The sequence below is a fragment of the Psammomys obesus genome, unplaced genomic scaffold (assembly GCF_907164565.1).
Source record: "Psammomys obesus unplaced genomic scaffold, mPsaObe1.curated_primary_1811, whole genome shotgun sequence".
NCBI lineage: Eukaryota > Metazoa > Chordata > Mammalia > Rodentia > Muridae > Psammomys > Psammomys obesus.
The window spans coordinates 7,566,244-7,593,591 of NW_026592710.1; the positions used below are offsets into that span (position 1 = coordinate 7,566,244).

Genomic DNA, 27,348 nt, shown 5'->3' on the forward strand with positions numbered 1-27,348 from the left:
CACACACACACACACACACACACACACACACACACACACACACACACGCACACACGCACGCACACACGAACGAAGCATGCATACACGCTACGTGTATCTATAGACCACTCGCATACACTCCGTGCACAAATTCACACTCCATTCTGGTAAATATACTGCCGGGGTGGCTCATAGGCGCACTCAGTGCACTCAGAGACCTAGGATTCACAGCCACGTGGACAAACCTAATCTTCCCACCAGCCCCAGTTTGTGGACCGGAACACATCCCGCTCTGTGCTATCTCTGGAGGGTGCTCAAAACCCCAGACTCCGGAGACCACTGCATAGGACTCCCGCTGACACCTCACCTCACACAGGGGCTCAGGCTGTGGGGCACAGACACTGGTGTGTACACACACACAAACACTCAGGCTCTCCCCCTCCCCCTTTTCTACTGCAGACCTCCCCGAATCAGAGTATCTGCCAAAGGAGCAAAGCAGCTGTTGGGCTCAAAGGAAGCTCCGGGCAGCAGCCCAGCTAGGCAGGCAGGCGCCTAGCAGTCTTGGTTTGACGCTCAGTGTCCATTTCGGACTCTCCACCCCTGTGCATTCTCAAGCCTCTTCCTGGCATATCGTCTGCCTCCAGGGTCTGCAGTCTTTGCTAGTGCTGTCTTTGTTCGCTGCTCTGTTCCTTCCCAGGGTTATCTTTCAAATGCACACCCTGTAGTCTTTCCTGTCCATCATCTTTCCTGGCTGCTTTCATTCCTTTTTCTGACTTTTCCTTCACTTGAGTCTGACCTGGTCTGCACTCTGATTCTCAGGCTGGCACTGCTGGCCCTTAGGGCACTGGCTCTGGCTCGCTTCCTCGGCTGCAGTCTCCATTCACCCATTCCTGTCTCTTCCAGTATCTGTCTCTTGCTGCCCAGTAGCTTCGGCAGCTTTTACTGAAAATCTTAGGGATTCCCCCCCCACCCCGCCAGGGCCAGAACCTCAGAAAACTGTCTCCAGGGTCCCAGAACCTGTAGAGTGAGATAGTGCTGGGATCCCAGGAAGCCTCAGTTTCTCCTGCTGCCTGAAAGGTGGTGTTTTCAAGGATCCAGACCCATGCCCCAGCTTGCCTTTTGACACTCTTTTGTTATTGTCCTTAAAATCCAGAAAAATCCTCTGTAGTAGAGGGAATCTAGGGATACCTAGATCCTGGTCTCAATTGGCCACAGGTGCCCAGTGCTCCCCTGGACAGACTCTTGCCATACTCTCAGCTTCAAGCTTTCTATTGTGAGTGGGCAGGGCTGCCCACGGGGTCCCTTTTAGGACTGGCATGTGAAGAATACTCACTCTATAGTGAGTGCCTTGATTTGGGTGAGATTGAAAATCATGGCTGTAACTCCAAAGGTTATGGTGCCTCCCCACTTCCTCAGAACGCCTCACTAAAGACACCTTGATCCTAGTGAGGGACTCTCCGTTGATTTTCTTAATAGGAACAGAGAGTGTAAGTAATTTTCTTATGTCACACTGTTCAGGTTCAGTCTCCATGGCTGTCTGTGTATCCACTGTGCCAAACAATGATGGCCCAAGGCCTTGCTTCTGGTATTGAGGACTTCCCTGGCTACCCAGCACACATGGCCGTTTGAAGGCAGCTGCAGTTGCCGGGCTAAAGATCCTTGCCCTTAAACACACAGCCTCACAGAAGGGTCTGTCCACATCATCTCACCTGTCTAGTCTCTCAGACTAGACCAAGCAGCCTGCTCATGGGCAGTCAGATCTGGGCAGGGAGAAAAGACAGGCTCCAACACTATTTGGCTATAAGCTGCTTCTCACAGCCTCTTGATTTTGGGAGCTGCAAAGTGAGGTGCCAAGAGATGCAATGGGTTCTCTAAGGGAACCATCAACCCACCATTGGTTGTAAATATAGGCACCAGAAAATGATGGTCATGGCCAAGGCCTGGGAGCTGCTAGTGACAGTCTTGGCATTGATAACTGACAGTAGCAGAATTTTTAATTGGAAACTTGGTGATCAGTCTTCTGGTTCCTCTCTCCTATCTCATCACCGGTACCCCTCTGTGTCCCCTCTGCTGCGTGCTCAGGTGTGGGCAGTGAAAGTCACTGTCCATGTCCTAGCTGACAGGGCTTGTCATTTGAAACCAACTCTCTCAGTGCCCACCCTCCCCCCACTGGAGCCTGTTTTTGCCCATGGAGCGGGAGAGGCGTCAAAGTCTGTCAAAACACCCTCTGAAGCTGGATTCCAAAGCACCAATATCCTGAGGAAAATAAATAAAGAGAGCAGCCTCGGCCCGAAATAGAAACACGCACCCAGTCACAAATATGCATGTTTTCTATGAGTCTCATTTCACGGGCAGACAGTGCAGCATGCGCTCCAGCTGCTCCACAAAGGCCAGAGGCGGGCTTGTTGCGGGACCAGTTCAGGGAAGCCAGCAGAACCTTCCCGGCGAGCTCGCTCCCCACACTGGGAGAATCCAGGACCACACTCCTGGGCTGCCCTGGCTGGAAGGTGCCAGAAGGCAAATGGCAGTTAATATGTTCCTGGGGGCTACTCACCAGTTCTTTGGGAAGGGACATGCAAGGCTGATGGCCTCAGGTCCCCTGTTTACAATGAGAGGCTGGCAGTGGCAATACCCGTAACAGCAGCTGGCAGTAGTTGGACGCCTGCCGTGTGCCAGGCATTAAACACATATGCATTTGATCATACTTAAGCTTTGAGATCTTCTCGTGGCATAGGGTTGTAATTCTCAAGGAATTTGTGGGGAAAACAGGGCTCGAAGAAGCAAAGCGACTAGTTTGAGGCCACACAACCTGAGGATTCCAAGTTGGGACTGAATTTTTATTTGCTTGTTTTTTTTTTTTTTTGTTTGTTTGTTTTTTTGTTTTGTTTTTTTTTTTTTTTTCATGACAGGGTTTCTCTGTGTAACCCTGGCTCTCTAAGAACTTACTGTAGATCAGGTTGGCCTTGAACTCACAGAGATTCTCCTGCCTCTGCCTCTGCCTCTGCCTCCCTAGTGCTGGGTTTAAAGGTGTGTATCACCATACCAAGTAGGTCTGAATTTTTATTTGAATGAAGCAAAAGTCTTCATTTTGCCAGGATTCTGCATTGTTGCAGTGATTTCTTGTTTATTTAATATGTTTTGTCAAGAAAACCACTTATGCTTGGCATCATATGCTGTAATCTCAGTACTGGGGAGGCGATTAAATTCAAGGCTGGTCTCGACTATGTAATGAGACCCTGTCTCAAAATCCAAACTGCACCAAACCAAACCAGACCTACCTATGCAATTGTTTACAAAGACTATAAACTGTTCTGCCTCCAGGTTTAAGTCGTCATTGTCACAAACGTGTCTCTCTGTGGCCTGAGCTAGCACCCTGGGCCTGGGTACCCAGGGTTTCTGAGCCATGACTTTGCTGAAGCTGGGGGTGAATGCCTCACTTCTGCCTCTCAGGCTCTGTCTCCAGCCTTGGGAGGCCAACCAACATCCTGAGAGATCAGGGCCAAAGAGGCTCTGCAGATGGGGAAGTGAGTTCTCCAGTACCACACAGCATTCTGGCGCCAGAACCCGAGTCTCATTGTCTCAGAGAGGCTTCTTCTGGAGCAGTCTGGCTGGCCCTGGGGGACTGCACTGATGCAGAGCCTAGCAGTGGCCCTTCGAGTTCCTGCTGTTACTGTTCAAGCCGGCTCTGCATCCCCGCCGCCATCAGCCCGCACCTCTTCCTACCCTAGGCCCACCACAGCCAGTAACTGAGGCACATACAATGTTCCAGCCATGTGTCAGGCATGTTGCTAAGTGCCCTTTGGATTCTAATGCCTGCAAGCACCCTAAAGACGGGTACTCTTGTTCCATTGTACAACAGAAGGAAGCAAGTGAGGCTAGAGAGGTTGAGTCACTGGCCCAAGGTCACAGAGTTAGTTAAGGGGCAGATGGGTCCCAGCAGAGCCCCTGCTTGCAGGTTCACCGTGAGAGTGAGGAAAGTGAGGATGTGGGACCAGAGCCAGGAGGTAGGTGGAGCCACTGGGCAGCCCCAGGCTATTTTTATGACACCTCTTCAGCCTTGTCACCATAGCTGGCACCAGCAATTGTGTCCCTGCCAATCCCTGGAAGGAAGAACACAGGGCAGCATCTGGGACCAGCTGCTGGAGGGTATTGCTGGAGTGTAGGGGTGGGAATATTTTACCTTGAGCTCCAGGTACTGAAGCCACCGGAAGGGGCATCGTGGCATGTAGGCCTACATGCCCTAGATTCTGGCATCCCACTTCCTTCTTTTTAATGCCTGTCTCTAAGGAAGCCAGCCTAGGGACGTGGGAAGTTTGTAGCTTCCTTGGTGACAGGCTCAGGTCTCAACATAGTGGGAACTAGACAATGAAAAGATTGTGTGGATTTTGATGCTAGCCTGTGCCATCCAGGTCCCCTACAGAAGGCAATCTTTGGAACCAGAGAGGGGTATCTTGGGAGGCAGGGCCTTATCAGGGCCTTAAGCCTCCTGGGAAAGGCCTCTCTAATCCCCTGCACCCCTAAACATCTGCATGGGCAGTCCCACGGCGTGCCAGGCACTGGGTGTTCAGAAGTGGAAGATCTGTCTCCATCCCTGCAGAGTACCATGGAGTTCCCTCCCCAACCCCTGATCCCTTCTGCCCCGAGAGCAAAGGTGATGGGTGATGAATGATGCCCCTCAAGTTTTCCTTTAAGATTTGTTTGTTGATTTTATGTATACAAATGCTCTATCTGTATGTGCACCTGCCTGCCAGAAGAGGGCATCAGATTATATTAAAGCCAGCATATGGAATTGAACTCAGGACCTCTGGAAAAGCAGCCAGTGCTCTTAACCTCTGAGCCATCTCTCCAGCCCAAATGATGGCTTTCTTGTGTCCCCACCAGAAACAGAAAAGGGACCCAGTATTTTCTGGGACTGAGGACCTGATCCAAGTGGGTGGTCTTCCCCAGGTCGGGGGGAAAGTTTCCATGATGTTATAATAAGTGTAAAGCATGCCTGTCAGCTTCCTATCTCGGCGGCTGTGATGGGAGGCACCATGGCGCTGGTTCTTCCCAGCTGACATCTGGCCTTGATATCCAGCACTCCGTCAGTAGGAGAGGAGAGGCAAAGGGCAGCTAGTCCTGTCCTGCCGGGGAGGGGGTGGCTTTCCTAACTCTGGGAAAGGTATCTTACAAGGAGTTCAAGGAAGGATGATGATAAATTGGGACACTTTGAAGTGATGGTTCCCAAGTGTCCTGACTTTGGTACCATCTTGAGGGACTTCTTCTGAGCCTCGCTGGGGTCGAGCTGCAGAGGGGTCACCCCAGGGATAAGAATGACTCCCAAACACGGCAGCATACTTTGAGATTTTTGAATTTTACTGATTTTACGTGTATGAGTGTTTTGTTCGCATGTATACGTGTGAATTGCATGTGTGCCTAGTGCCTACAGAAGTCAGAAGAGGTCAATGGATACCCTGGAACTGGAGTTATGGAAACTGTGAGCCACCATGTAGGCGCTGGTCTCCTGCAAGAACAACAAGTGTTCCTAACTGTTGAGCCATCTCCCCAGCCCCAGGCAGCATACTTAAAATGTTTGCTGCACAGGCTACATTCTGCAGATTTTGTCCTCATGCTAACTGGCAGCAGGTAGTGCCCACTATGTCCATCAAAAGGGCAGGGAGTGGGAAGTTCAGAGAGGTGAATCAGGAAACAACAGAGACAGGATTCGAACCCAGGCAAGCCGATGACAGACCACTATTCGAGGATGAAGTCCACAGCTTGGCCTTTGCTTACAAAATTTGTAAAAGTACCTTTTGCATCATCAGTGATCTGGGTAGTTTGTATGTCTGACTCTGGATGGGGACTAGCCATTTGCAGTCCTGACTGTCAAGCAACCAAACAGATCATTTTTTTGATATCCAGATGTGGACAGCATCTGGCTCACTGATGGGACATCCTCTAATTTTCATCCAGATGGTTCCCCTTTTCCATCGGTTGGATACACAGGTGGGTTTCAGGTCTCTCTAGATATAATAGCATCTGGGACTTCCTAGATGAAAAGCCTTTAGTTGTCTAAAAGCTTCATTGTGTGGTTCACAAAAATAGGATACTGGTTTTGTTCTTGCCTGCAGCCCAGACCTGAGAGAAATTAAGCCAGAAAGAAATCAGGCTTTGGAAACGCATCAGCCACCATATGAAACTCTTCCTGGTCTGGCTGGGGACAAGCATTGCAGTGGTAGCTACCCACAAGGCAAGCAGGTCTGACAGAGGCTTGGTGCACAGCATCCGAAGTACCAGAGCTGGAATCTCAATAAGCAGGGACATGTCAGGATCAGGAGATATTCTTGGGCGTCAGTGAGCTTAAGAATGGATCTAGGGTTGGAGGCTTCATGAATCCTTTGGGAAGAAGGACTTCAGATGTCACAAAGTCAAGCCTAGGATGATTTAACAAAATAACAGTCCTTTTATATAGAAAGTACCAACAAGGAGGGATGGCTGCACGTGTGGATGGGTACATAGATAATTTCATGCCTGTGTGGATGAGTAGGTGGATGGGTTGATGCATGGATGGATGGATGGATGTAGGGATGGATGAGTGGGTAGGTGGATGTATACATACATGGATGGATGGATGGATGGATGGATGGATGGATGGATGGATGGACGATGGGTGCGTGTCTGCATGGATGAATGAGGTGGATACATGATGATGGGTAAGGATAGATGATGGGTGGATGTATGCATGCATGTACAGTTGTATAAATGCTTGCATGGATGAATGAGTGGTAGGTGCAAGCATGGTTGGGCAGATAGGTGGTGGATGAATGTATTCATGAACCGGTGTATAGAGAGGTGGTTGCATGGATGGATGGATGGACAGATGGATGGAGCTGATGGGTTTTGATAATCGTGGCTTTGATTGGTGAGGCCAGGTCCCAGGTAACGACAAAGGGAAAGGTCTTTGTCCCTCTCCCCATCTTCAAAGAACTTCCCTTCCTCCAGGAAGAGTTTCCCTGTCACTAGAGAAGGTCCCTGAGTCTGGGAAGCCCCAAACTTCTGGGGAGGGATCTTTGGCTACGTATTAGAGACCCCGACAAATTCCTCTCCTGGAGGGATGTATAGTAGATGAAGCCAAGTCCAAGTCTAGGGGCATAGGAAGGCCTTATGTGGGGTAGCGAGCAGCAGCTTTTCCACTGCCAGTTTAGCCAGCGGCAGCTAAATTTGAATAAGAATCAGTTCCGTTTGTTTGCTGTCTTCACCTGCCCAGAAGATGAAGTGGATTGCTTCCCCCTCTGCAGTCCTCCATCAAAGCAGCCTAGACCCTCACTGCTCCTTGCATGCTTCTCCTGCCCTCGGGTAATGTGGGGCCTGAGGACAAGGAGAGATGATCTGATCCCATGAGCCTCATTCTCTCGCTCCATCTCCAACCCCATCAAATTCTGAAGGACCCTCAGTTACTGGATTCCCCCACCTCCTGGCTGTGCCATGCGACTAGGAGGGCAAAGTGCTAAGTAATGGCATGACCCCAAGATCTCAGGGAATCAACAGCCCCTTCCCTGCTAGCTCCATCTCTTCTGTCACTCTACCTACGTCCTGACCCTTTAGGGATTCTGGAAGACGGAAGGGAGTTGTCTTTGAAGCTCAGCCTTCCTGTTTGGCAGAGAGAGGGCTAAGAGGAGACAGGGATGGGAGTTGGTAAATATCTCAGTGTGAACAGGTGGGATGGCTGCTGAGGGGAGGACTGGGTGGCCTTACTGGACCTCTCAAGATCTCTGGGGCTGGAAGCAGCTGTTCTCAGCCCTGGGGCCCTGGATCTCCTCAGTATTTTTATGATAAAAATTGCAGAGTTGGCCCTCCACTGCTCAGCCCTGACCCACTCCTGCCTGTCTCAGTAGACAATGGAATCACCACAGGGTGGGCTGAGGACTAGAGCAGTGTCGAGCTCCTAGCCCCGCTAAGGGCTCTGTGCCAATACCAAGTAAGGAGGAGGGCTAGGCTCTCCTCCAGCTTTGACCACATTCCCTTCATAGATGCTGGAACTGTCAATCAGCAGTCTCTGAGAAAGTCGCTGACTTGGGTACTGAAAGGAGAATTCATCCAGACACCCTCAATGCAAAGCAGGGGGTCAGTCTCTTGGGTTGACATTTCCATTCACCTCTCTCCTGGGGCTGCTGTTCTGCTGCCCCAGCTGGGGCTCTGCCAACACCGTTGTTAGAATGACTCAGGGCTGGATGCTAAGTGTGCCCAGTGCCCAGTGTGCACGTACACACCAGCGAGGGTCAGAAGGGCTGGCTTTAGAGCCCAGCGTTTTCAAATATTTCAAACACAAGTAAGACCTAACAGTGAGAAGTTTGGGTTCAGACGAGCCCCTGTAGTCCTTTAAAAGTCACAGCTTTCTGTTTTGCAAATTGGAAATCATTCCTCGGGTAGAAAACACGATACCTAATGGTCTGCAAGCTGGAAACTGCTGCAGAGCTGCAGTGTCCGAGTCCCCTAGGTTAAGAAGATAGAGGATGGGCAGAAAATGGCTCTGGCTTGTGTACATGGCGCCTGGGTGGCCTCTACCATTCCCCCACCTCTCTCATCTGGGACTGGCCTCCTTTGTGCTTCTCAAGCCCCGAGGAGCCCCGAGTTCTCCAGGGGAGGAGTCTCATCTCACCTGGAACCAGTCACCGTGCTCCTCCAAGGCCGGCGCGCCCTGCTTTAGGCTCCTGTTTATTTTACAGCTTCTCCATTCTCTCCAGCCTCTCCCTGGGAGGTCTTTGGGGGCTGGGACTTGTGGGTGGGGTCTAGGTGTCTCTGAGCCCTTTCCCAGAACTAGGCACTGGAGGGTGGTGGCCGTGTCCCAAAGGGGGCCAATGGCACCCAGTGCATAGCTACTGGCTATTCAGCTATTTCTGCTACGTAAGTCTGATGTTCTTGCATTGCCCTTGAGTGCCACTTCCTCCTCCCCCATTACACAGAAGCTTGTGCTTAGGGTAAGGGGCAGACCTCTCTCAGTGCTCAGCTCTCTGTCCCCTGCTGGTAGGGGGCCTGCTGGCCCAGAGATGTTAGATGACTTGTTCTAGGTTGCACAGCAAGTCTGTGGCAGGCCAGGACCCTACCCTCAGCCTTTGGCCCATTCTGCTGCTGCAGGTGCCTATCATTGCTTCCTGCACCTCCCTGTGCCCCCACCCCCCACCAAGATCCAGGAAGAGCTGCCTGGAAGCGGGGAAGCAAGAGTGGTTTTACATATTTGCTAATCGGGTCTTAGAGGGAGAGAAGAGCCCTGAGCTCATCAGCCAGGAAGGAATCCAATTTGGCTTTTATAGCCCTAGTTATTCACCCTCCATTGTGGGCTCTTTCTCTGTTTTTATTAACCCAGTCTTCCAGGGGCTAGGGAACCGCAGGGGCTACTGAGCCACAGAGGTCTCAGGCTCCAGAGCCCCACGTGGCATTCCAGGCAGTGACCAGGATGTGATGGAGGAGGGGGGTTCTGGAACCTTCTGACCCTTCCACCAGGAGTGGCTGGGAGCGTGTTCTAATTTCCGCTTTCTATTCGTGCTTCTGGTTACATTAAGCTTTCATTGTCTTGTTCTCTGTGACGCCGAGGCTGCTGTGAGGGCTCGAGTCTAGGCTGATTGATGGGTCTGGAGAGAGAACTGAGCTCTGCAGGTAGGAAAGGAGGAAAAGGGGAGAGGAAGAGAAATCAGTCCTCCTGTGGCAGCCAAACAGGGTGACTAAAAGCATGGCTTCTGCCTCCAGCTTGCAGGAACTCAACCCAGCCCTACCCTGTGGGCAGCTAGCTCTCTTGTGAGCTGAGAGCAGATGAGAAGCAGAAGAAATGAAAAAAGCAGGGACAGTGATATGGCTCAGCAACTAAAGGCACTTGCCTCCAAACCTGACAGCCTGAGTTTGAGTCCTAGAACCCACTTAATAAAAGGAAGAAACTGATTCCAGCAAGGTGTGCTCCGACCTACAGACACACACACACACACACACACACACACACACACACACACACACACACCTATATATGCACACACACAATAAATACATGTCATTTTTAAGAGGCACATAGTGTGTGCTGGCCACACAGTAGGCCCCAGATCATGGTATGCTTTCCACCATTTTATCAATAGAGGAACATTCCTGCCCCAAGCACCCAGCAAGTGGCAGTACCAGGATTTGAACCGAGCTCTATCTGACTACACAGTCTGTGCTGCTTAGCTTACCCCTCGCCCCTGGAATCAGGCCCTGGTTTGAAGTCTCTGGTAACCTCTTGTTGTCAGAGGAACCAGTCCTGTCTCACAGAGCCCACCAGAGGGAATCCACAGAATGGCAGAGACGCTATTGTAAGGGTTCTCTGGAGATGCTGGGACAGTACCCTCTGCTGATATACTGCCCAGAGCAAAGCTCGTTTGCCTGATATATATTGAGCTGTCGGGTTTATGAGTCAGCGCCCACTTCCCTTACCAGCTGTCAGCTTGGGGAGGATGGCCGTCCCTCATCTGCTCCATCTCAGCAGCCTGCCCTTCTCCGAGAAATAAGGGGCTTGGGCAGGCTTAGCACAGCCAGCCCCTATTTCCTCCCTGACCCCCCCTAGGCTCCTAATAGCAAGTCCAGGTCTCCTGAGCCAACAGAAAGGCACATCATAGCAGCACATCTGCGGCAGGAAGTCTCAGCATCTACCTCAGCTGGACACAGCCAGCTTTCCCCAGGGGTGAGCTGAGAAACCTAAGGTGATCTTGCTGGAGGAAGGATGAAGGGCTCTGAGAAACATCGTCTGCCTACAAGTCTAGGGGGCATTCCCCAGCTAGAATCTGGACTTTTCTTTTTCTGGTACTGGGGACTGAACCAGGGCCTTACACATGCTGGGCAAACAGTCTCCTGCTAAGCTATGTCTCTAGCCTATGATCTGGGTTTCTTGAGAGAAAATTCTGGAACTGCCCTAGCATCTAGTTGCTTCAGTAGAGCTCCCTGTATCTCCCCATTCTCTCTGCTCCTTATTCTGCTTGCACTAGAGTTCTCCAGTGAAACAAAGCTACTGGATTTCTATAGATACATATTTAGATAGATAAATAGGTAGGTAGATAGATAGATAGATAGATAGATAGATAGATAGATAGATGGATATAAATGTTCTCTGTGAATTTTTTCTTCTGTAAAATGGGCTGCTCACATGCCTCTGTTGCAAGGCTGATGCGAGGCTGACAGAAGATGGATAAAAAATCCTGATGGCACCGTGACTGCAGAACTTATTACGATCTTATAATTATCTTAACGAGTGTCAGAGACAACAACCTCGCCAGGCTTCGGCTTCACTCTATGTGTGTGATTTTTGCCCCCATTGGGTGTCTACGCCACCACTAATCTGCTAGTTTGGAATGGAGTATTCAAGTCACAGAAAAGGGCGTTGGGATGCTGGACAGCAGGCCTGTGGTGGGGGCGGCAGGGAGGAAGGAAGGACCAGGACTCAGGACAGCGATACCTAGGCGTGCCTGGGACCTTCCCTTTGCTTCCTTTTCTTCCCCATGAGCTGACCTTGAAAGAGGCACCCACCATTGGAAAGAGACCCAGTGGCCCCACTCCAGCAGCAGCAGCGGAGCGGAACTACTTGACTCAAATTATCTGAGTTTGAACTTCTGCCCAAATCTTTCAACCCAAAAGTGAGAGGATTCTAAGGGCTCTGAGCCGTTCATGGACCAGAGCTGAACCAGGGAAGCAAAACACACCGAGTCAGGGAGAAAAAGCTGATTAGCTCCTAATTGCCGTTAAATTATATATATACATATATGTATTTTAAGTAGAATCTGCATGTCTAATGTGATTTTTTGATTACATTTTAATAGTCTGGCTGGGATGAAGGAATGAAGAAGGAAGGAGCCCACCATCCCTGGCTAAGAGGGGGAGAGTTGAAAACAGAAAGTTTTGGTGTTGGCCTCCTGCCTGGGCGCTGTGTGAAGCGTTTGTAGGGGGCTGAGTAGGTATTGACACCGCTTATCACCAAGGTCCTTTGCCTTTCCAAAATAGTTTCACTATTTTATTGTTGTCGTTTGTTGAGACAGGGTTTCTCTGTGTAGCCTTGACTGGAACTCACTGTGTAAACCAGGCTGGCCTAGAACTCACAGAGATCCGCCTGCCTCTGCCTCCCCGCCCCCATGGTCACCGCCTGGCCACAGTTTCTTCAACTGGAATGTACTTCAACATGCTTGTTTCCTGGGGCTGCCATAAAAAAGTTATCCAGAATCCGGTGGCAAAACCGAAAACTTCCAGGTGAGAATCCCGGCCCCACCATCGCTAGAATGACCTTGGGTGCTGTGAGCCTGACCGCTGGGTCTCAGTTTCCCTGTGTGTGCAGTGGAACTGCTGTATTTAATTTTGTTTTGTTTTTCAAGACACAATTTTTATGTGGCCCAAGCTGGTCTTGAATTTGCAATGGATCCAAGGATGAACTTTAAGCTCCCGATCCCCCGAGGGCTGGGATTAGAGGTAGGGGCCGCTCTGCGTGGTGTGTGGATCTGGGGATGGAAACAGGAGAGTCATGCGAGCTAGCAAGCTCTCTGCAGCTGAGCCACACCCCCAGTTCCTTTGCTAAGGTTTCCTGGGCTGTGATTTACTTCCCTTTCCTTTCAAGACTGTCCTCTCTGTCTCAAGGGACTGAGGGTGTCTATACTCTCTCCCGGCTAGTCCACTGTTCTACGTCCTCACTGCTCTATCCTGTATCCTTGGTTCACCTCTTGGAGGCCAGCACTCTGTACCCATGCACATTGTCATGGCTCTTCGAAGAGGTGGAGATAGCTGGTAAAACATGCATGCTAGGGCGCGCACACACACACACACACACACATACACTTTTAAAAATTTTTTATTGGTTCTTTTTGAATTTTACATCACGCACTCTAGTTCTACTCAGCCCCCCCCCCTCCGTATCCATCCTTTACCCTTACAACCTCCTCCTCAACAGAAGGAAAAAAAAAATCTTGACACACATAATTTATAAGTAGCATTTATTTCTGATTCTAAAAGTAAGGCTACCTAATCATTGCAGAAAATTTGGAAACAGGCAAGCAGAAAAGAGAAAATAAAAATCACCCATCATCCTCCCAAACAGTGATAACTGTTCTCAATGGGTTGTATTTAAAATACATACATATGAGATTCCTTTCCCACCCCACCCCTGGGCATAAAAGTGGGGTTTTTGCTTTGGCTATGGCTTTGAGTCATAGAAAGACTGGCCTTGAAATTGCTTGCATCAGCCAGACCGGCATGGAAGTTCATGACTGGCATTCAAGCACTTGGAAAGTAGAGGCAGGAGGATTGGAAGTTCAAGGTCATTCTCAGCTCTATGCAGAGTTTGAGGCAAATCTAGGCTACATAATACCCAGTCTTAAAAAACTGTAAGGTCAGAGCTGGAGAGATGATGGCTCAGTGGTTAAGAGCACTTGCTGCTCTTTCAGAGGACCCAGGTTCAGTTTCCAGCACCCACAACAGGAGTTCACAACTGCCTGTGACTCAAGTTCCAGGGGACCCAACGACATTTGACCTCTGTGGGCACCTGCACACGCGAGGCATATAGACTCACACACTGACATAAATGCAGAGTGTCAGTGAGACGGGTTGGGAGGTGGAGGCAAGCCTGGGGGCTGAGCTCAGTCCCCAGAACACACGTGGTGGGAGGAGAGGCTGACTTCCCCCTAGCTGTCCTCTGAATGTCATATGCACAGCACGGGTGTGTGTGTGCACACCTCCACAAAGTGGAGGAGAGAGAATGGAATGGACTAACAAGGTAGGGATGTGAAGGGGGAAGGAAGGAGCGAGAGAACTGGCTACATCTTTTTCTTCTTTGCCCTCCGTTAAGGGGTCATTCTCTTGATTTTTATCCTCCTTTCAAGTCTTGGACCCGGAGTCACCCTCAGTCTTCTATTGCAGCTGTCTTTCCTCCACCCACCTCCCATTATCCCGCTCTCCCCATGCCTGTTGCCCTACTCCTCCCCTCCTTTCTCTTCCTCGCTTTCTCTGGACTGACAGCATCCTCTCCTTCCTGGGTTGACCAGCTAACTGAAGCGAAATGTCCCAGAGCATGGCAGTGGGAAGCACCCTTAGCCCACCTTAGACACCTTCTGCCTGGCGTCTATCTGGATTAGGAGTCTCCCTCCTTGGAGGGGGCTGGCTGTCCCAGAGATACTGAAGGTGGCCTTTTGGGTACCCTATGAGAGTCCTCCCGTCTCACCAAGAGATGCCTTGCCCCTGCTCGGGCTCAGAAGGCTGCCATTGCTGGAGTGGCACATTAACTGGTCTAAGCTTGGCAAACAGTGGTGGCAGCTGCAGCATTCAGGGAGAGGATGGGGATATACTGAAGACTTTGTGGCAGACACCTAGCCTTGGCACAGTCCCCTGGGTAATGGCTGAGGGTGTTACATTTCCAGAGCAGAACAGAGGAATCTGATTGGCTGACAGGCAATACTTAACATACTACACAGACTGCAGAGAACTCCCGCCTCTGAGCCCAAAATCCCATGAGGCAGGAACAGCTGCCTCCATTTTATTGAGGATATTTATTGTGGCTATTTATTGTGGCTCCAAATCTTGGCAACTGTCCAGTTGCCAAGACCCAAATCAGGGCCTGTCTGATTCCAGGGATCATTTTCTCTCCGTCTACTCTGACAAAGCTCTGAAGGTGCTTTACAGTTGCTCATTCTACACAAGTAGCTATGTGCTAGGAGCCACATCTTACATTGGCTTTGACTTCTAAAGTCGGACAGAGACTGCAGTAAAGATTGAAAAATCACATGTAGCCAGAAGCTGGCCTGGCCTTTGTGCAACAGAGAAATGTCTTTTCTGTCACAATTGGCTTACAGGTTCCTCCCCGCCCCTTCTGTATTTTTATGCACATGACTATTTCGTCTGCAAGTATGAATGTACACACACGTGTGCCTGGTGCCCCTGGGGTCAGAACCCTTGGAACTGGAGCTACAGGCAGGTGTGAGCTGCCATGTGGGTGCTGGGAATTGAACCGGGGTGCCCCGTGAGACCAGCCGGTGCCCTTAACCACTGAATCATCTCTTCAGCCCCAGTTCTCCCCTTTCTTTGGTCTTGAAAGCCACAATCACCTTGCTGGGTTTAATCGGGAAGAACAATGTGTTTTTCCTGTTAGGGCTCCTTAACAGCTTAGCGAGAGCATGATGCAAACCTACGGTAGAACCGGTGTGTGCTTGCGGTACCCAGGCTGGGCGACGCCTCCCCTCTCAAGGCTGCTGACCCGTGCCTTTCCCCTAGGTTATGGACTCGGAGGATGACCCCCTGCTGCAGGATGTGTGGCTAGACGAGGAACAGCAGGAAGAGGAGACCTCGGGCGAGGCCTGCAGGGGTGTCGCGGGGCCAGGGCTGCACTCCGGAGCACGGGGCTGCTGGCGACGCTGGACGCTGCCTTCCCGGCCCCCAGCCTCGGGGTTCTGGAGCACCCTGGGCTGGGCCTTCACCAACCCGTGCTGCGCGGGGCTGGTGCTGTTCCTCGGCTGCAGCATCCCCATGGTGCTGTCCGCCTTCATGTTCCTCTACTACCCGCCCCTGGACATCGACATCTCCTACAACGCCTTTGAGATCCGCAACCACGAGGCGTCACAGCGCTTCGACGCCCTGGCCTTGGCCCTCAAGTCCCAGTTTGGATCTTGGGGGCGCAACAGGCGCGACCTGGCGGACTTCACCTCGGAGACCCTACAGCGCCTCATCTCAGAGCAGCTTCAGCAGCTGCACTTGGGGAACCATTCGCGACCTGCCTCCCGGGCTCCACGCTCAGGCCCTAGAGACATCCCTGCCACTCAGAGATCAGCCGCCAATCCGAGTGAGCGACGTCGCCGAGAGGCTCCGCCCCCTGGGGGTCAGGTAGCCAATCAGAGCCGAGCCCGTCGGGGAGCCTCGCGCTGGGATTACTCGCGCACCTACGTGAGCGCCAACACCCAGACGCACGCGCACTGGCGCATCGAGCTCATCTTCCTGGCGCGCGGAGACGCGGAGCGCAACATTTTCACGAGCGAGCGTCTGGTCACGATCCACGAGATCGAGCGCAAGATCATGGACCACCCGGGCTTCCGGGAGTTCTGCTGGAAGCCGCATGAGGTGCTCAAGGACCTGCCGCTTGGCTCCTATTCCTACTGCTCCCCGCCCAGCTCACTCATGACTTACTTTTTCCCTACCGAGAGGGGCGGCAAGATCTACTACGACGGCATGGGCCAGGACCTGGCGGATATCCGGGGTGAGCAGGTGCACTGATGGCAAGGGACTATGCAGAGCTTGGGTGTGGCCGGCGGGCAAGGTGTCGGAGGGATGTACCGCTGGGATTGGATATGAAGAGGGAGAGCGAGAGGAAGGAACAGACTAGGGAGCCCACTGGGATTGAGTCCAGAGGGAGAAAAGGCGTGAAGTGAGACCTAGGGGTGGGGTTGTTTAGAGGGACCTGGAAGGAAACTTGTCTTAGTTAGGTTTCCATCATTGGGATGAAACACCGTGACTGAGCGCTCCTTGGAGAGTAAAGGGTTTATTTCATCTTGCACTTCCACATCACGCTACATCGTTAAAAGAAGTCAGGGCAGGAACTAGAAGCAGGAACCTAGAGGCAGGAACTGAAGCAGAAGCCACTGAAGGCAGCTGCTTAAGGCTTGATTGCTTAGTTTTCTTTCTTAAACACTCTAGGGCCACCTGCCCAAGAACAGCACCAACCCCAGTAGCCTGGGCCCTCTTCTGTCATTTAACAGTCAAGAGAAATGTTCCTTTAAACAACCGATGGAGGTGTTTTCCCGGTGGAGGTTCCTCTTCCCAGATGACGTTAGCTTGTGTCAAGCTGACAACTAACCAGGACAACAGGAAAATGAAGTTTTAGGGCACCTCAGAGGATGGGCCGATGCTATTGAGTGGGGTTTGGATGGAGAGAGGGCACAGGCAGGGCAGGTCTTCAGCAGATGGAGTTGCTGGATTACAGACTGAGCCTTGGAATTGGATTCGCTGCCTGTTGCAGCGAGGAAGCTGTGGATTGGAGACGTTTCTCCATCCCAGAGGGTGCAGTGTTGGTGAGGGTACTGATGGGAGCCATGCTCAGAGCTCTTTGGGTTCCCTGTCCCCTGCAGGCTCCCTAGAGCTGGCCATGACTCACCCTGAGTTCTACTGGTATGTGGATGAGGGGCTCTCTGTGGATAACCTGAAGAGCTCCCTCCTTCGCAGCGAGATCCTGTTTGGAGCACCGCTTCCCAACTACTACTCGGTGGATGACCGCTGGGAGGAGCAGAGGGCCAAGTTCCAGAGCTTTGTGGTCACCTATGTGGCCATGCTCGCCAAGCAGTCCACGAGGTAAGAAGGCCAGCCCCTCCCCATGTGCCTGCCAGTGCGCACCTGTGGGTAGACAACGAGGTGCCGCTTATGCCCCAAGTCTCCTCCCTCACAACTGTAACCCCAGGAAGTGTGATTTCCCCAAATTTGGGCAGAGTTAGGCATAACCTCTGGCTCCCTCCAGAAGGCCTCTTTTCTTGATTGGTGTTAACAGTTTGTAGACGTGACAGCTTTGAGGGAGGGTGACAATTCCAAAATTCTTGTCTTGGAGGGCTTGAGTATGATTGGCCAGAAAGGATGCAGTTCCTTTCTGCCTCTAATATGCATAGAGTCAGTGGGCAAAATCACTCTGTTTCTCTGGGCCTGAGTGCCCCCACTTGTACAATGGGTCTGTGGTTCCTATTACTCTGGTCACTAAGAAGAGAGAGCAGGGCCAGAAAGGTGGTTTGGTAGTTAAGAGCACTTCTCTCCGTTCTTGGCACCTATGTGACATGGCAGCTCAGAACTGTCGGCAATTTCAGTTTTAGAGGATCCTGTACCCTCTTCTGGCTTCTGCAGACACATGGCACATACATAGTAGACACACACAGGCAAAGCGCTCATACATACAGAATAAAATAAATATTTTTTAAAAGAAGAGAAGAAGAAATGGGCTAGGGCCTGGGGAGACGGCTCAGTTAGGAATGTGCCTTGCCGTGCAGGCATGAAGATCTAAATTCAGATCCCCAGAACCACATAAAGCCCAGGTATAATCCCAGTCTTAGGATTGTTAGAACCAACCGTGGGCTTGCAAGCCCTCTCTCAGACCTGTGGTGTTTCTGTGGGATTTCTGTACACTGTAAAGCTTAAGCCAGTGGGGACTGGGGCGACGGCTCAGTGGTTGAGTGCTTGCCATGTAACTACAAGGACCTGAGTTCAGTCCCTAAAATGCAGGTGTAGCAAAGCACACTGGCAGTCCCCATGCTGGAGAGGTCTCCGTCACGGGGATCCTAGAGTCAACTGGCTGGCCAGCCTAGCTGGGTTGATAAACTCTGGTTGTCTAAAAACAAGACGGAGCAGGGCTTGGTGGTGAAGAGTGCTTGCTGTGTTCATCCAGGGGACCTGATGCTCTGTTCCCAGCACCCTCATCAGGCAGCTCACAGCTGCAGGCACTCCAGCTGCAGGAGATCCACTGCTCTTTTCCAGCCCCTGTGGTTACCTGCAAACGTGTTCATAGACACAAGTGCACACATACACATAGACTGAAAATAAAATAAATCTTAAAAAAAACAAGGTGGAAAAGAACAGGAAGACACTCGAGGCTGATCTCTGACCTCTGTTCTCCATATGCACGTACACACTCGCATCAGAGCGTACGCGTGTCCATATTCGGGCACACACACACCAAGATGTCTCAGTGGAGCCTGCCACCAAGCCTGATGACCTGAGGTAGGTCCCTCGAACCAATATGGTAGGAGAGAGCTGCCTCCCACAAGTTGTCCTCTGACCTGTACACACACACTATAGTATGGACGTACAATACACACACACACACACACACACACACACACACACACACACATTTAAGAAAGATCTGTTTTGGAGATGGGCTTGTTTCCGGCTCACTCTGTAAGCTTAGCTCCAACACGGGGCCTGGCACCACTTGTTAAAGATGGGTCTAAGGGATGAGTGGGTGGATGGGTGGGTGGATGGGTGGGTGGATGGGTGACTGGGATAATGGATGGATGGATGGGGGGGGTGGATGGATGGATGAATGGATAAATGAAAGTACCTCAAGGAAAGGCAGCTGAGAGGATCTGACTGCAAACGTTGCTTCAGATAGCCACACTTGCCTCTGCTGAAATGTTCGGCTGCTGGGTTCAAGGCCTTGCCCTAGGAACAATGCCAGTCTCCCTTCTGTTCACGTGGCACTTCCTAACAGGAAGTGACAGCCTACGTGGGGAGAGGACTTGATTTTAATGTCTTCTTTTGGATTCACAAAATCCTTTTTATTGTTGTATTATTGGTGACTCAAGAGGAAAACACCTTGACTCAACGCGGAATTACACAAATCATCACTTTTATGGCTTCGCTGATAACACCAGCGGCTGAGAACACTTGGATGGCATTTACTGTTCTTCATCCCCTTGTGGTTTTGTTGCGTGCGCTTTAATTGTATATACATTTTAAACCCCACAGCCCGTCTGTCCTGTGGATTCTGCTCATTCTGTTCGTCTGAGTATTTGCCTTTCCTGTTGCTCTCCATCACTCTGCGCAGTTCCGTCCCTCTGGGACCACTTTCCTCGTGTCTGAAGAAGGCCGTTTAGTATTCTCTGAATGCAGGTTTGCTGGTGGTGGCTTCTCTTTTGTTTGTCTGGAAAAAAAAAATCTTTATTTTACTTTTGTTTTTCTAATCTGCTTTACTTGTGTGGCATTCCTAATTGGCAGCTGTGTTTATTCACTATTTTTAAAAATGCCACTCCACTCTCTCATTACTTCTACCATTTTCTGTAGAGAAGTCAGCTGCAAATTTTTCTGTTGCTTTTTTTTCTAATTAAAAGTTTTTTATTTACACTTGTTCATTTATTTTGTGTGTGTGTGTACGTGTGTGGGCATATGTGTGCCTCTGTGTGTGTGTGAAACTTGAAAGAGGACAACTTGAAAGAATTTGTTCTCTCCTTCCACTACGTGGGTTCCAGAACTCATATTGTCAGTCTTGGCAGCAAGTGCCCCTATCCACTGAGCCATCTTGCCTCTTCATTGTTGCTCCCTTAAAATGAGTGTTTTTCCTCTGCTTTTAATTTGTGTATCTTTTAAAAGATTTATCTACTTATTATTTTACTTGTGGGGGTGTTTGTGTGCATGAGGTGGGGGGTGCCCACGGCGGCCAGAAGGTGTCAGATCCCTTCACCCTGTTAGCGCTGGGAACTGAACCCAGGTCCTCCTCAGGAGCAGCAAGTGCTCGTAACCCCTGAGCCATCTCGCCAGCCCCCTTTCCCATAAGATACATTTATAAATGCTATATAAATTAATATATACACAGGAAATGACCGATTTAACTTCCCGCTGTTTTACTCAACGAAAAATTACTTAATTCATCAAAGTAAGATCGTCAGAGCTCTTTTCTTCTTGGCTATTATGTATGAGGTTAAGGTGAGGTTGAGTGGACTCAGTGGCCAGCTCTTTGATCACCTCCCCCTGGCAAGATAGCCTAGCTAGGCCACAGGGGAAGAGGATCCAGACAGTCCTGATGAGACCTGATAGGCTAGGGTCAGATAGTAGGGGAGGAGACCTCCCCTATCAGTGGACCAGGGGAGGAACATAGTGGGGAAGAGAGAGGGAGGGTGGGACTGGGAGGAGATGGGGGCGGGGAGCTACAGCCGGGATACAAAGTGAATAAATTGTAATAAATAATAATGATAATTAAAAATTTTTTAAAGATGAGGTTGAGAAAAAAATGTAAAAATTGTTATGGTGTTGTAAAAAATTGTATTGGCACACGGCCAACTGTAACTGTATACACTTACACTTACATTAAAGGTGAGCAGTCCTGACATACCCACTGTCAAGGTCACAAATGTCCCAGTGTGTTTCCTTATGTCTGCTGACAACCAGCTCATACTGCGTGCAGCCCAGGCCCTTGCACTCACTTTTTAGTTTTAGTTTTGTTTTGTTGAATTTTATGCATATGAGCATTTGCCTGTGTGCATTTAAGAGCAGCACATGCAGGCATTGCTCTAAGAGGCCAGAAGAGGGCATCAGACCCAGTGGAACTAGAGTTACAGATAGCTGGCAGCTCTCAAGTGGGTGCTGGGAATCGAACCCAGGTCCTCTGCTAGAGCTGAGTGATCTCTCCAGCCCCCACCTTCTGTTTCTACCATCATGTGTAGACAGTTCTTTTCTAGAGTTTTGTGTACATGGTGTCTTGTAGTATATTCTCTTTTTGATGGAACTCATCCATTCCTTCTAGCTAATTGGAATTGTACCCATGTTTTATCATGTATCAGGTGCATCTCTGAGTTTGAGCCAGCCTGGTCTACAGAGGGAGTTCCAAGACAGCCAAGACTACACAGAGAAACCCTGTCTAGAAAAACAACAACAATAATAATAAAGAATGAATGAATGAATGAATGAATGAATGAATGAATGAATGAATGACTGTGGCTATTCTAGCAGGCATGCAGCAGCAATCCTGCTGTCTTTGGTTTGCCTTTCTCTAGTGGGTGACGGTGTGTACATCCATCTGGTTCCTTCTGATTCCACTGACACAGATCTTGCACCTGTTTCCAAATAGCATTTGTATTCTTTGAGAACCTCGTACGTGTTCGTGATGTATTTGGTCACGTCCTCCCCACACTCCTCCCAGGTCTTCCAGCACAGAGTCCAGGCTATGCTGTCTGCACACTCCTAAGTAGGGGGCCGTCCACACCGGGTGTAGACCTACCAGGGGCCGTACCCTTAAACAAAGCTGAGTCTCCGCCTTCTGAAACCGTCAACTTCCATGGCCGCGGGGCCGGGGACTCACGGGCCCTTCCCAGGTCCAAGTAGGAGTGCTGAGTGACTTGCTTGTGCAGGAAGACACAGCTACTGTGAGTCTGTGAGGGCGGAGCCCTGTCATGCCGAGATGCTGTTTCCCTCTGCTCTTCCCCCACCCCTTGTCTTTTCACCTCACTGGAGAGATGGCTCCTCATTGGAGAGCACTTGTTGCCCGTGCAGAGGACCTGCATGGCAGCTCACAGCCACCTGTACCTCCAATTCCAGGGGATCTGACGCGCCCTCTGGCTGCCAGGGGCACCGCACACTCATGATACCCACACACAGACAGGCAAACCACTCATACACATCAATTCAAAAGAAATCTTAATTCTTTCCACCTTCTCTTTCCCCATCTCCCCTGAGCCTTGGTGGTGTGCCCCATTTGTGGCCGAGCGTTCTACAAATGTTTGTTCTCTATGCTTTGGCCAAGTGTGGGGTTCTGTGTCAACAGCTGTCCACTTGTGTCCGTTTTTGGTTGAGTTTTTCCATTTCATACTATGACGTTCATTTCGGGATTGCTTTTGAGCACAGAGCAAAATATGGACTGAGGTTTATTAATTTTACTTGGGCATCTGGTTGAGTCATTTGTTGGAGGGGCTCTTCTTTCTTCGCTGAATTGCCTTTGTACCTTGGACAGAAACTTACTGTCTACCTATGTGTCTGTTTTTGAGATGTCTGTTCTGTTCTGTGGATATGTGCTTGAGAACTATACAGTCATGGTTATCATTCTTCATAGCAGGGTTTTGATTGTTTTTGCTTGCTTGCTTGCTTGCTTGCTTGCTTCCTTCCCTGCTGGGGGTTGAGTCCAGGCATTGCACACGATCGGCAAGCACCTACCACTGAGATGCACACTGCCCTGTCTGTCCTGACATTGCTAGTCTTTTTTCTTTTTTTTTTTTTTAATTCTAGATCATTTGGATTTCCAGATGAATTTTAGAATCAGGTCATTCTTAAATAAATAGATAAATGGTTAGTGTGGCCCATAGACCACAAATATGTAATCCCAAGATATCTGGGAAGCTGCAGCAGGAGAATACAGGGTGTGTTCAAGGACCACCTCGGTAATTTAACAAGACCCTGTCTCAAATTATTTTTAAAAATTACAAATAGCTGAGGTTGTTGCTCAGTGGCAGAGCACATGCTCAGTCTGCATGGATCCCTCGGTTCAACCCTAGGCGCCCTGAGATAGAATAGTACTGGGATCTTCAGTATGACCGACACCTTAAAATAGTACATCTCTGGATCCATGAACGTGATATGTCTAATGTCAGTTTTCATTTCATCTAACCACTTCCTGTTTTCATGCTCCTATAACAGTATAATTTAAAATTTTATTCTCCAACTCTTAATTTAACTTTATAATTTCCTTTGTGTTCTGTGACCTTGTTAAACTTAGGGTTTTTGTTCTTGTTGCTTTGCTTTTAGATTCGGTTTAGATTTTCCACATAGATAAGCATTTATTTCTCCTTTTCTTGCCTATTTTACTTCAAAACCTAGTGCTGAATAGATGGAATGGCAGCTTTATTTATTTATTCTGGATGAATTCTTTCTTAGGCTCTTGTTTTAATCTTATTTTTCTTTTTAGCCATAACTGAGTGGCTACTATAGGATTTTTAGTATACCTCCCTAAACATCACGGTATATATCTCGGAGAGGGTCCCATTTCATACCACCATAGCCTTCTGGACTGCAGTGGCCTCCAGTCTCCTTTGTTATGAACCCCACACAGCTGTATTATTCTTAAGCGGCCTGTTCTCTTTTGTAGAAGTAAATAAAAACGTTGCATAGCCTACTCATGGCATTTCCATTTACAGCGCATTTCATCCTGAGCGTAGATCCTCCTTCCTTCTGCCGGAGGGGGCCCCTTAGCTTCTTCAGTAGTTTCGGTGTACCAGAGGTAATTTCAGGCTTGGATATCTGACAGAGTTTGATTTTGCCTTTGCTTTTGAAATGTGTTTTTGCTGGGTATAGAATTCTGGCTTGAGTTCCCACTGAGTGTCTGGGGACTCTGCTCTGCCATTTCCTGACTTTCATCATTTTCTGACGAGAAATCTGTCATCATTGTTCTCTTTGTTGCACAGCATGTGACGTGTCTGTTTTCCTCTGTCAGTTTTTCTCTTGACGAGAGTGTCTGAGCAGTTCAGATGTAATGTGCATTGCTGTCCCTTTAGCTGTTTGGTCTTTGGATCAACAGATTCACAGTTTTCATCAAGTCTGAGGAATTTTCCAGCTGCTGGAATATCTAGTAACTGCTCTGTGAGGCTGTGCTGGGTACAGCAACGCCAGCCAGGCGACAGCCCAGGAAAGCACAGCACCTGCTTCATTTCTTACCTTGGAGGACCGTCATCCTTTGTGCTCTGGTGCCTAGAGTCCAGAAATATGTGTTTTCTCCTATTTTAAAATTTAATGGCTTTTATTTTCTGTGCATGCGTGCTTTACCTGCATGTATATATGGGGCGCCCCATGAGTGGTTGTTGAATCCCCTGTAACTGGGCCTGTGGATGGTTGTGATCCAGCATATGGGTGCTGGGAATTGAACCCAGGCCCTCTGTAGGAGTACAGGTACTTTTAATAACTCAACCATCTCACCAGCCCTATTCTCTCTCTCTCTCTCTCTCTCTCTCTCTCTCTCTCTCTCTCTCTCATACACACACACAAATAAAATTTTAAAAATCTTTAAAAAATAGTTTGGGATGGCAGGATGAGGTATTTAATATTTAATCCCAGTATTCATGAGGCAGAGGCACACAGACTTCTGTGAAATTCAAGTCTAGCCTGGTGGTGTCTTTCCTTTCTCCACGGCCTCCCTCACCAGCAAAGTCCAGGTCCTCTATGGGGGCACAGATCTCTTCGACTATGAGGTGCGCAGCACCTTCAACAATGACATAAAGCACATAGTACTTTAAGTACATAGTGAGACCCTGTCTCTCAAACATATAGACAAACAAGTGAATGAATGAATAAATGATTTAATGAATGCATTTTCAAATGCAGTCTGTGGGGGGATTGCCCAGTGGTTGAAGCATTTGTTGCCCGACTGTGAGGACCAGAGCTCAGATCCCCAGAACCCACATAACTGTCGAGTGTGGCAGCCCACTTGTGATTCTAAAGCTTGTGAGGTGGAGAAGGGGTCCCAGAGTGAGCCGGTTAGCCAAGCTAGTGGCGTCAGAGAGCTCTGGGCTCAGCTGCACACTCCGCCTCACTGAATAAGCGGAGCCCAATCAAGGACGACTCCCTACTTAACATTGTGCTTCCACGCCCACACACGTGCAGGGGCAGCTGCACATACATGTACACGCACATACCAACAGGTACGCACACATCATGTACACACGAGAGGAAAAAAAACAGCTTGCTCATCCTGGTTGGGTTCCTTGTAGAAAATAGCCTGTATTGAGCCCACACTGCACAGCGGCGTGAGCTGACATTATCTGGAGCCATTTTGATTGACTTTAGATTGCTGTGGACAGCTGAGAACCGGAAGGTGACATAGGGGCTGATTGTCGCTGATTTTTATCTGCTTGGAATGGGAGTTCTCAACCTCCGCTCTAAGCTGAATCACCTGGGAGACTTGGGGAGGGGGGGGACACTTGATTCAGCTCCACCCAAGAAATTATGATTTAATTTGGCTGGCATCAGGCCTAGCTATCGGGAGTTTCGGAAGCTCAAGTGATTTTAATGAGCAGCCGAGGTAAAGAGCCACTGATGAAGGGCATGGCTCTCAAGTGTCCATAGCCACCTCCAACCCCCTTCCTGTCTTTCCTTTCTCCACGGCCTCCCTCCCCAGCAAAGTCCAGGTCCTCTATGGGGGCACAGATCTCTTCGACTATGAGGTGCGCAGGACCTTCAACAATGACATGCTCCTTGCCTTCATCAGCAGCAGCTGCATTGCCGCCCTGGTCTACATCCTCACCTCCTGCTCAGGTGCGGGGTCTCAGGGGCCCACGTGAGCCAGCACCTCCTCTCCTTGCAGCAAGCACGAGCCTGTTCAAGGGTGCCAGGAGATCCTCCGACCCAGTGTTAGAGCCGGGCCGGTGCTGCTCAAACACCACGACAACTTTGGTAGCGGCATCTGGGATACTTTCAGACTGTTATGGATCAGTCAAGAGGCTACTTTACATAACACGCCAGCTGCCCTTTTGCTCACAACCTCGCCATTGTCGCCATTGGCTCACATGCACTAGCTGCCTCTAACTGCTGCTTGTATGCAGTAGGCGTGTGCTCTTGCCTAAGAGAGCAGAGACAGAAAATGGCCCAGGACATGCAGCAAACATTAATTGGGTGCTAAATATAAGCCTGGTGTTCTGACTCACTGGAATCCAGTGGTGAACCAGACATCGGTCCCGCACCGTGGAACTTCTGGTCCCCTCAGGTGACACACAGTCTGACACATTCACAGTTCTCTCCTTATGTGTGAGGTTAGTTAGGACCTGGAAGAAGCCCCCACGGGCAGGGCAGCCTAACCGCAGGTGATTTCATCCGCCACACAGGCCTCCTGCCCAGCCCCTTCTCTGGGAATGAAAGGCTTCAGATTCTGCAGATTGTCCCTACACATGGCTGGGAGCAGACAGGACAGGACAGGGAGCCCAGGGTGAGGGGCTGGGGTCAGGGTCATTAAAGGTGGGGGAGTCTGTGTTCTTCGAGGGCCCTCCCCATGGTCCGTTCTGCTCCTTGCCCTGCCCAGTGTTCCTGTCCTTCTTTGGGATTGCCAGCATCGGTCTCAGCTGCCTGGTGGCCCTCTTCCTCTACCACGTGGTCTTTGGCGTCCAGTACTTGGGCATCCTCAATGGTGTGGCCGCCTTTGTGATTGTGGGCATTGGTGAGTTGTCTCCCAGCCCCGGCAGGGGACTCCCACTTGAGAACTCTGTCCCTTGCCCAAAGAAAGTATTTTGGGTGATGATGATAAGGGTGGTGGGAAGACAAGATGCTTAAACTTTGGCAGAGGGGTGGGTAGGGCCAGGAAGCGTGATGGGTAGGGCTTGAACTCTTGTCGGTGTGGCCAAGGAATCTGGTAGGTGGGACTTGAGACTTTGTGGGTGGGGCTTGAGACAGCGGGGGGGGGGGGGGGGGGCCACAGTGAACGGGGCTTGGAGTGGCTGGGTGAGGTCAAGAAGTCTGGTGGGTGGAGCTGAGCCAGAGCTGAGCCATGGGACTGTCCTGGCACCTGACGTCAGGCACACAGACGCGGGACCTGAGCTGAGCTGCCCTCTGGCTGGGCCTCCTTCCTGCAGGTGTGGATGATGTGTTTGTGTTCATCAACACTTACCGCCAGGCCACCCACCTGGAAGACCCCCAGCTTCGGATGATCCACACCATCCAGACGGCAGGCAAGGCCACCTTCTTCACCTCGCTGACCACTGCCGCGGCCTACGCAGCCAACGTCTTCTCCCAGGTTCGAAGCCTGCCCGAGGTCCTTGTCCTGGCTTCCCATCCGCCCCCACACGGCTGGCTCTTGACCCCAGCACCTTCACCTCAAGGTCCTTCCTGTGGCTCCACAGCCCATTTCTGTCGCTACTCACCGTTCCAAAACCAACAAGTGGGACGGTTACCACGGTACATTTAGTTATCGGTGCT

At 50.2% G+C, this 27,348-nt stretch overlaps 1 protein-coding gene across 1 annotated transcript in view; it reads left to right on the top strand.

Annotated features, from left to right (window-relative positions):
* Disp3 (dispatched RND transporter family member 3) overlaps positions 1–27,348 on the top strand; it is a 46,723-nt gene that overhangs the window by 1,149 nt on the left and 18,226 nt on the right. The window contains exons 2-6 of the mRNA XM_055615289.1: positions 15,217–16,192; positions 17,061–17,280; positions 25,562–25,698; positions 26,459–26,593; positions 27,006–27,166. Of these exons, the coding sequence (XP_055471264.1) occupies positions 15,220–16,192; positions 17,061–17,280; positions 25,562–25,698; positions 26,459–26,593; positions 27,006–27,166 (1,626 nt within the window). The 5' untranslated portion in view covers positions 15,217–15,219. The remainder of the gene's footprint in view (positions 1–15,216; positions 16,193–17,060; positions 17,281–25,561; positions 25,699–26,458; positions 26,594–27,005; positions 27,167–27,348) is intronic.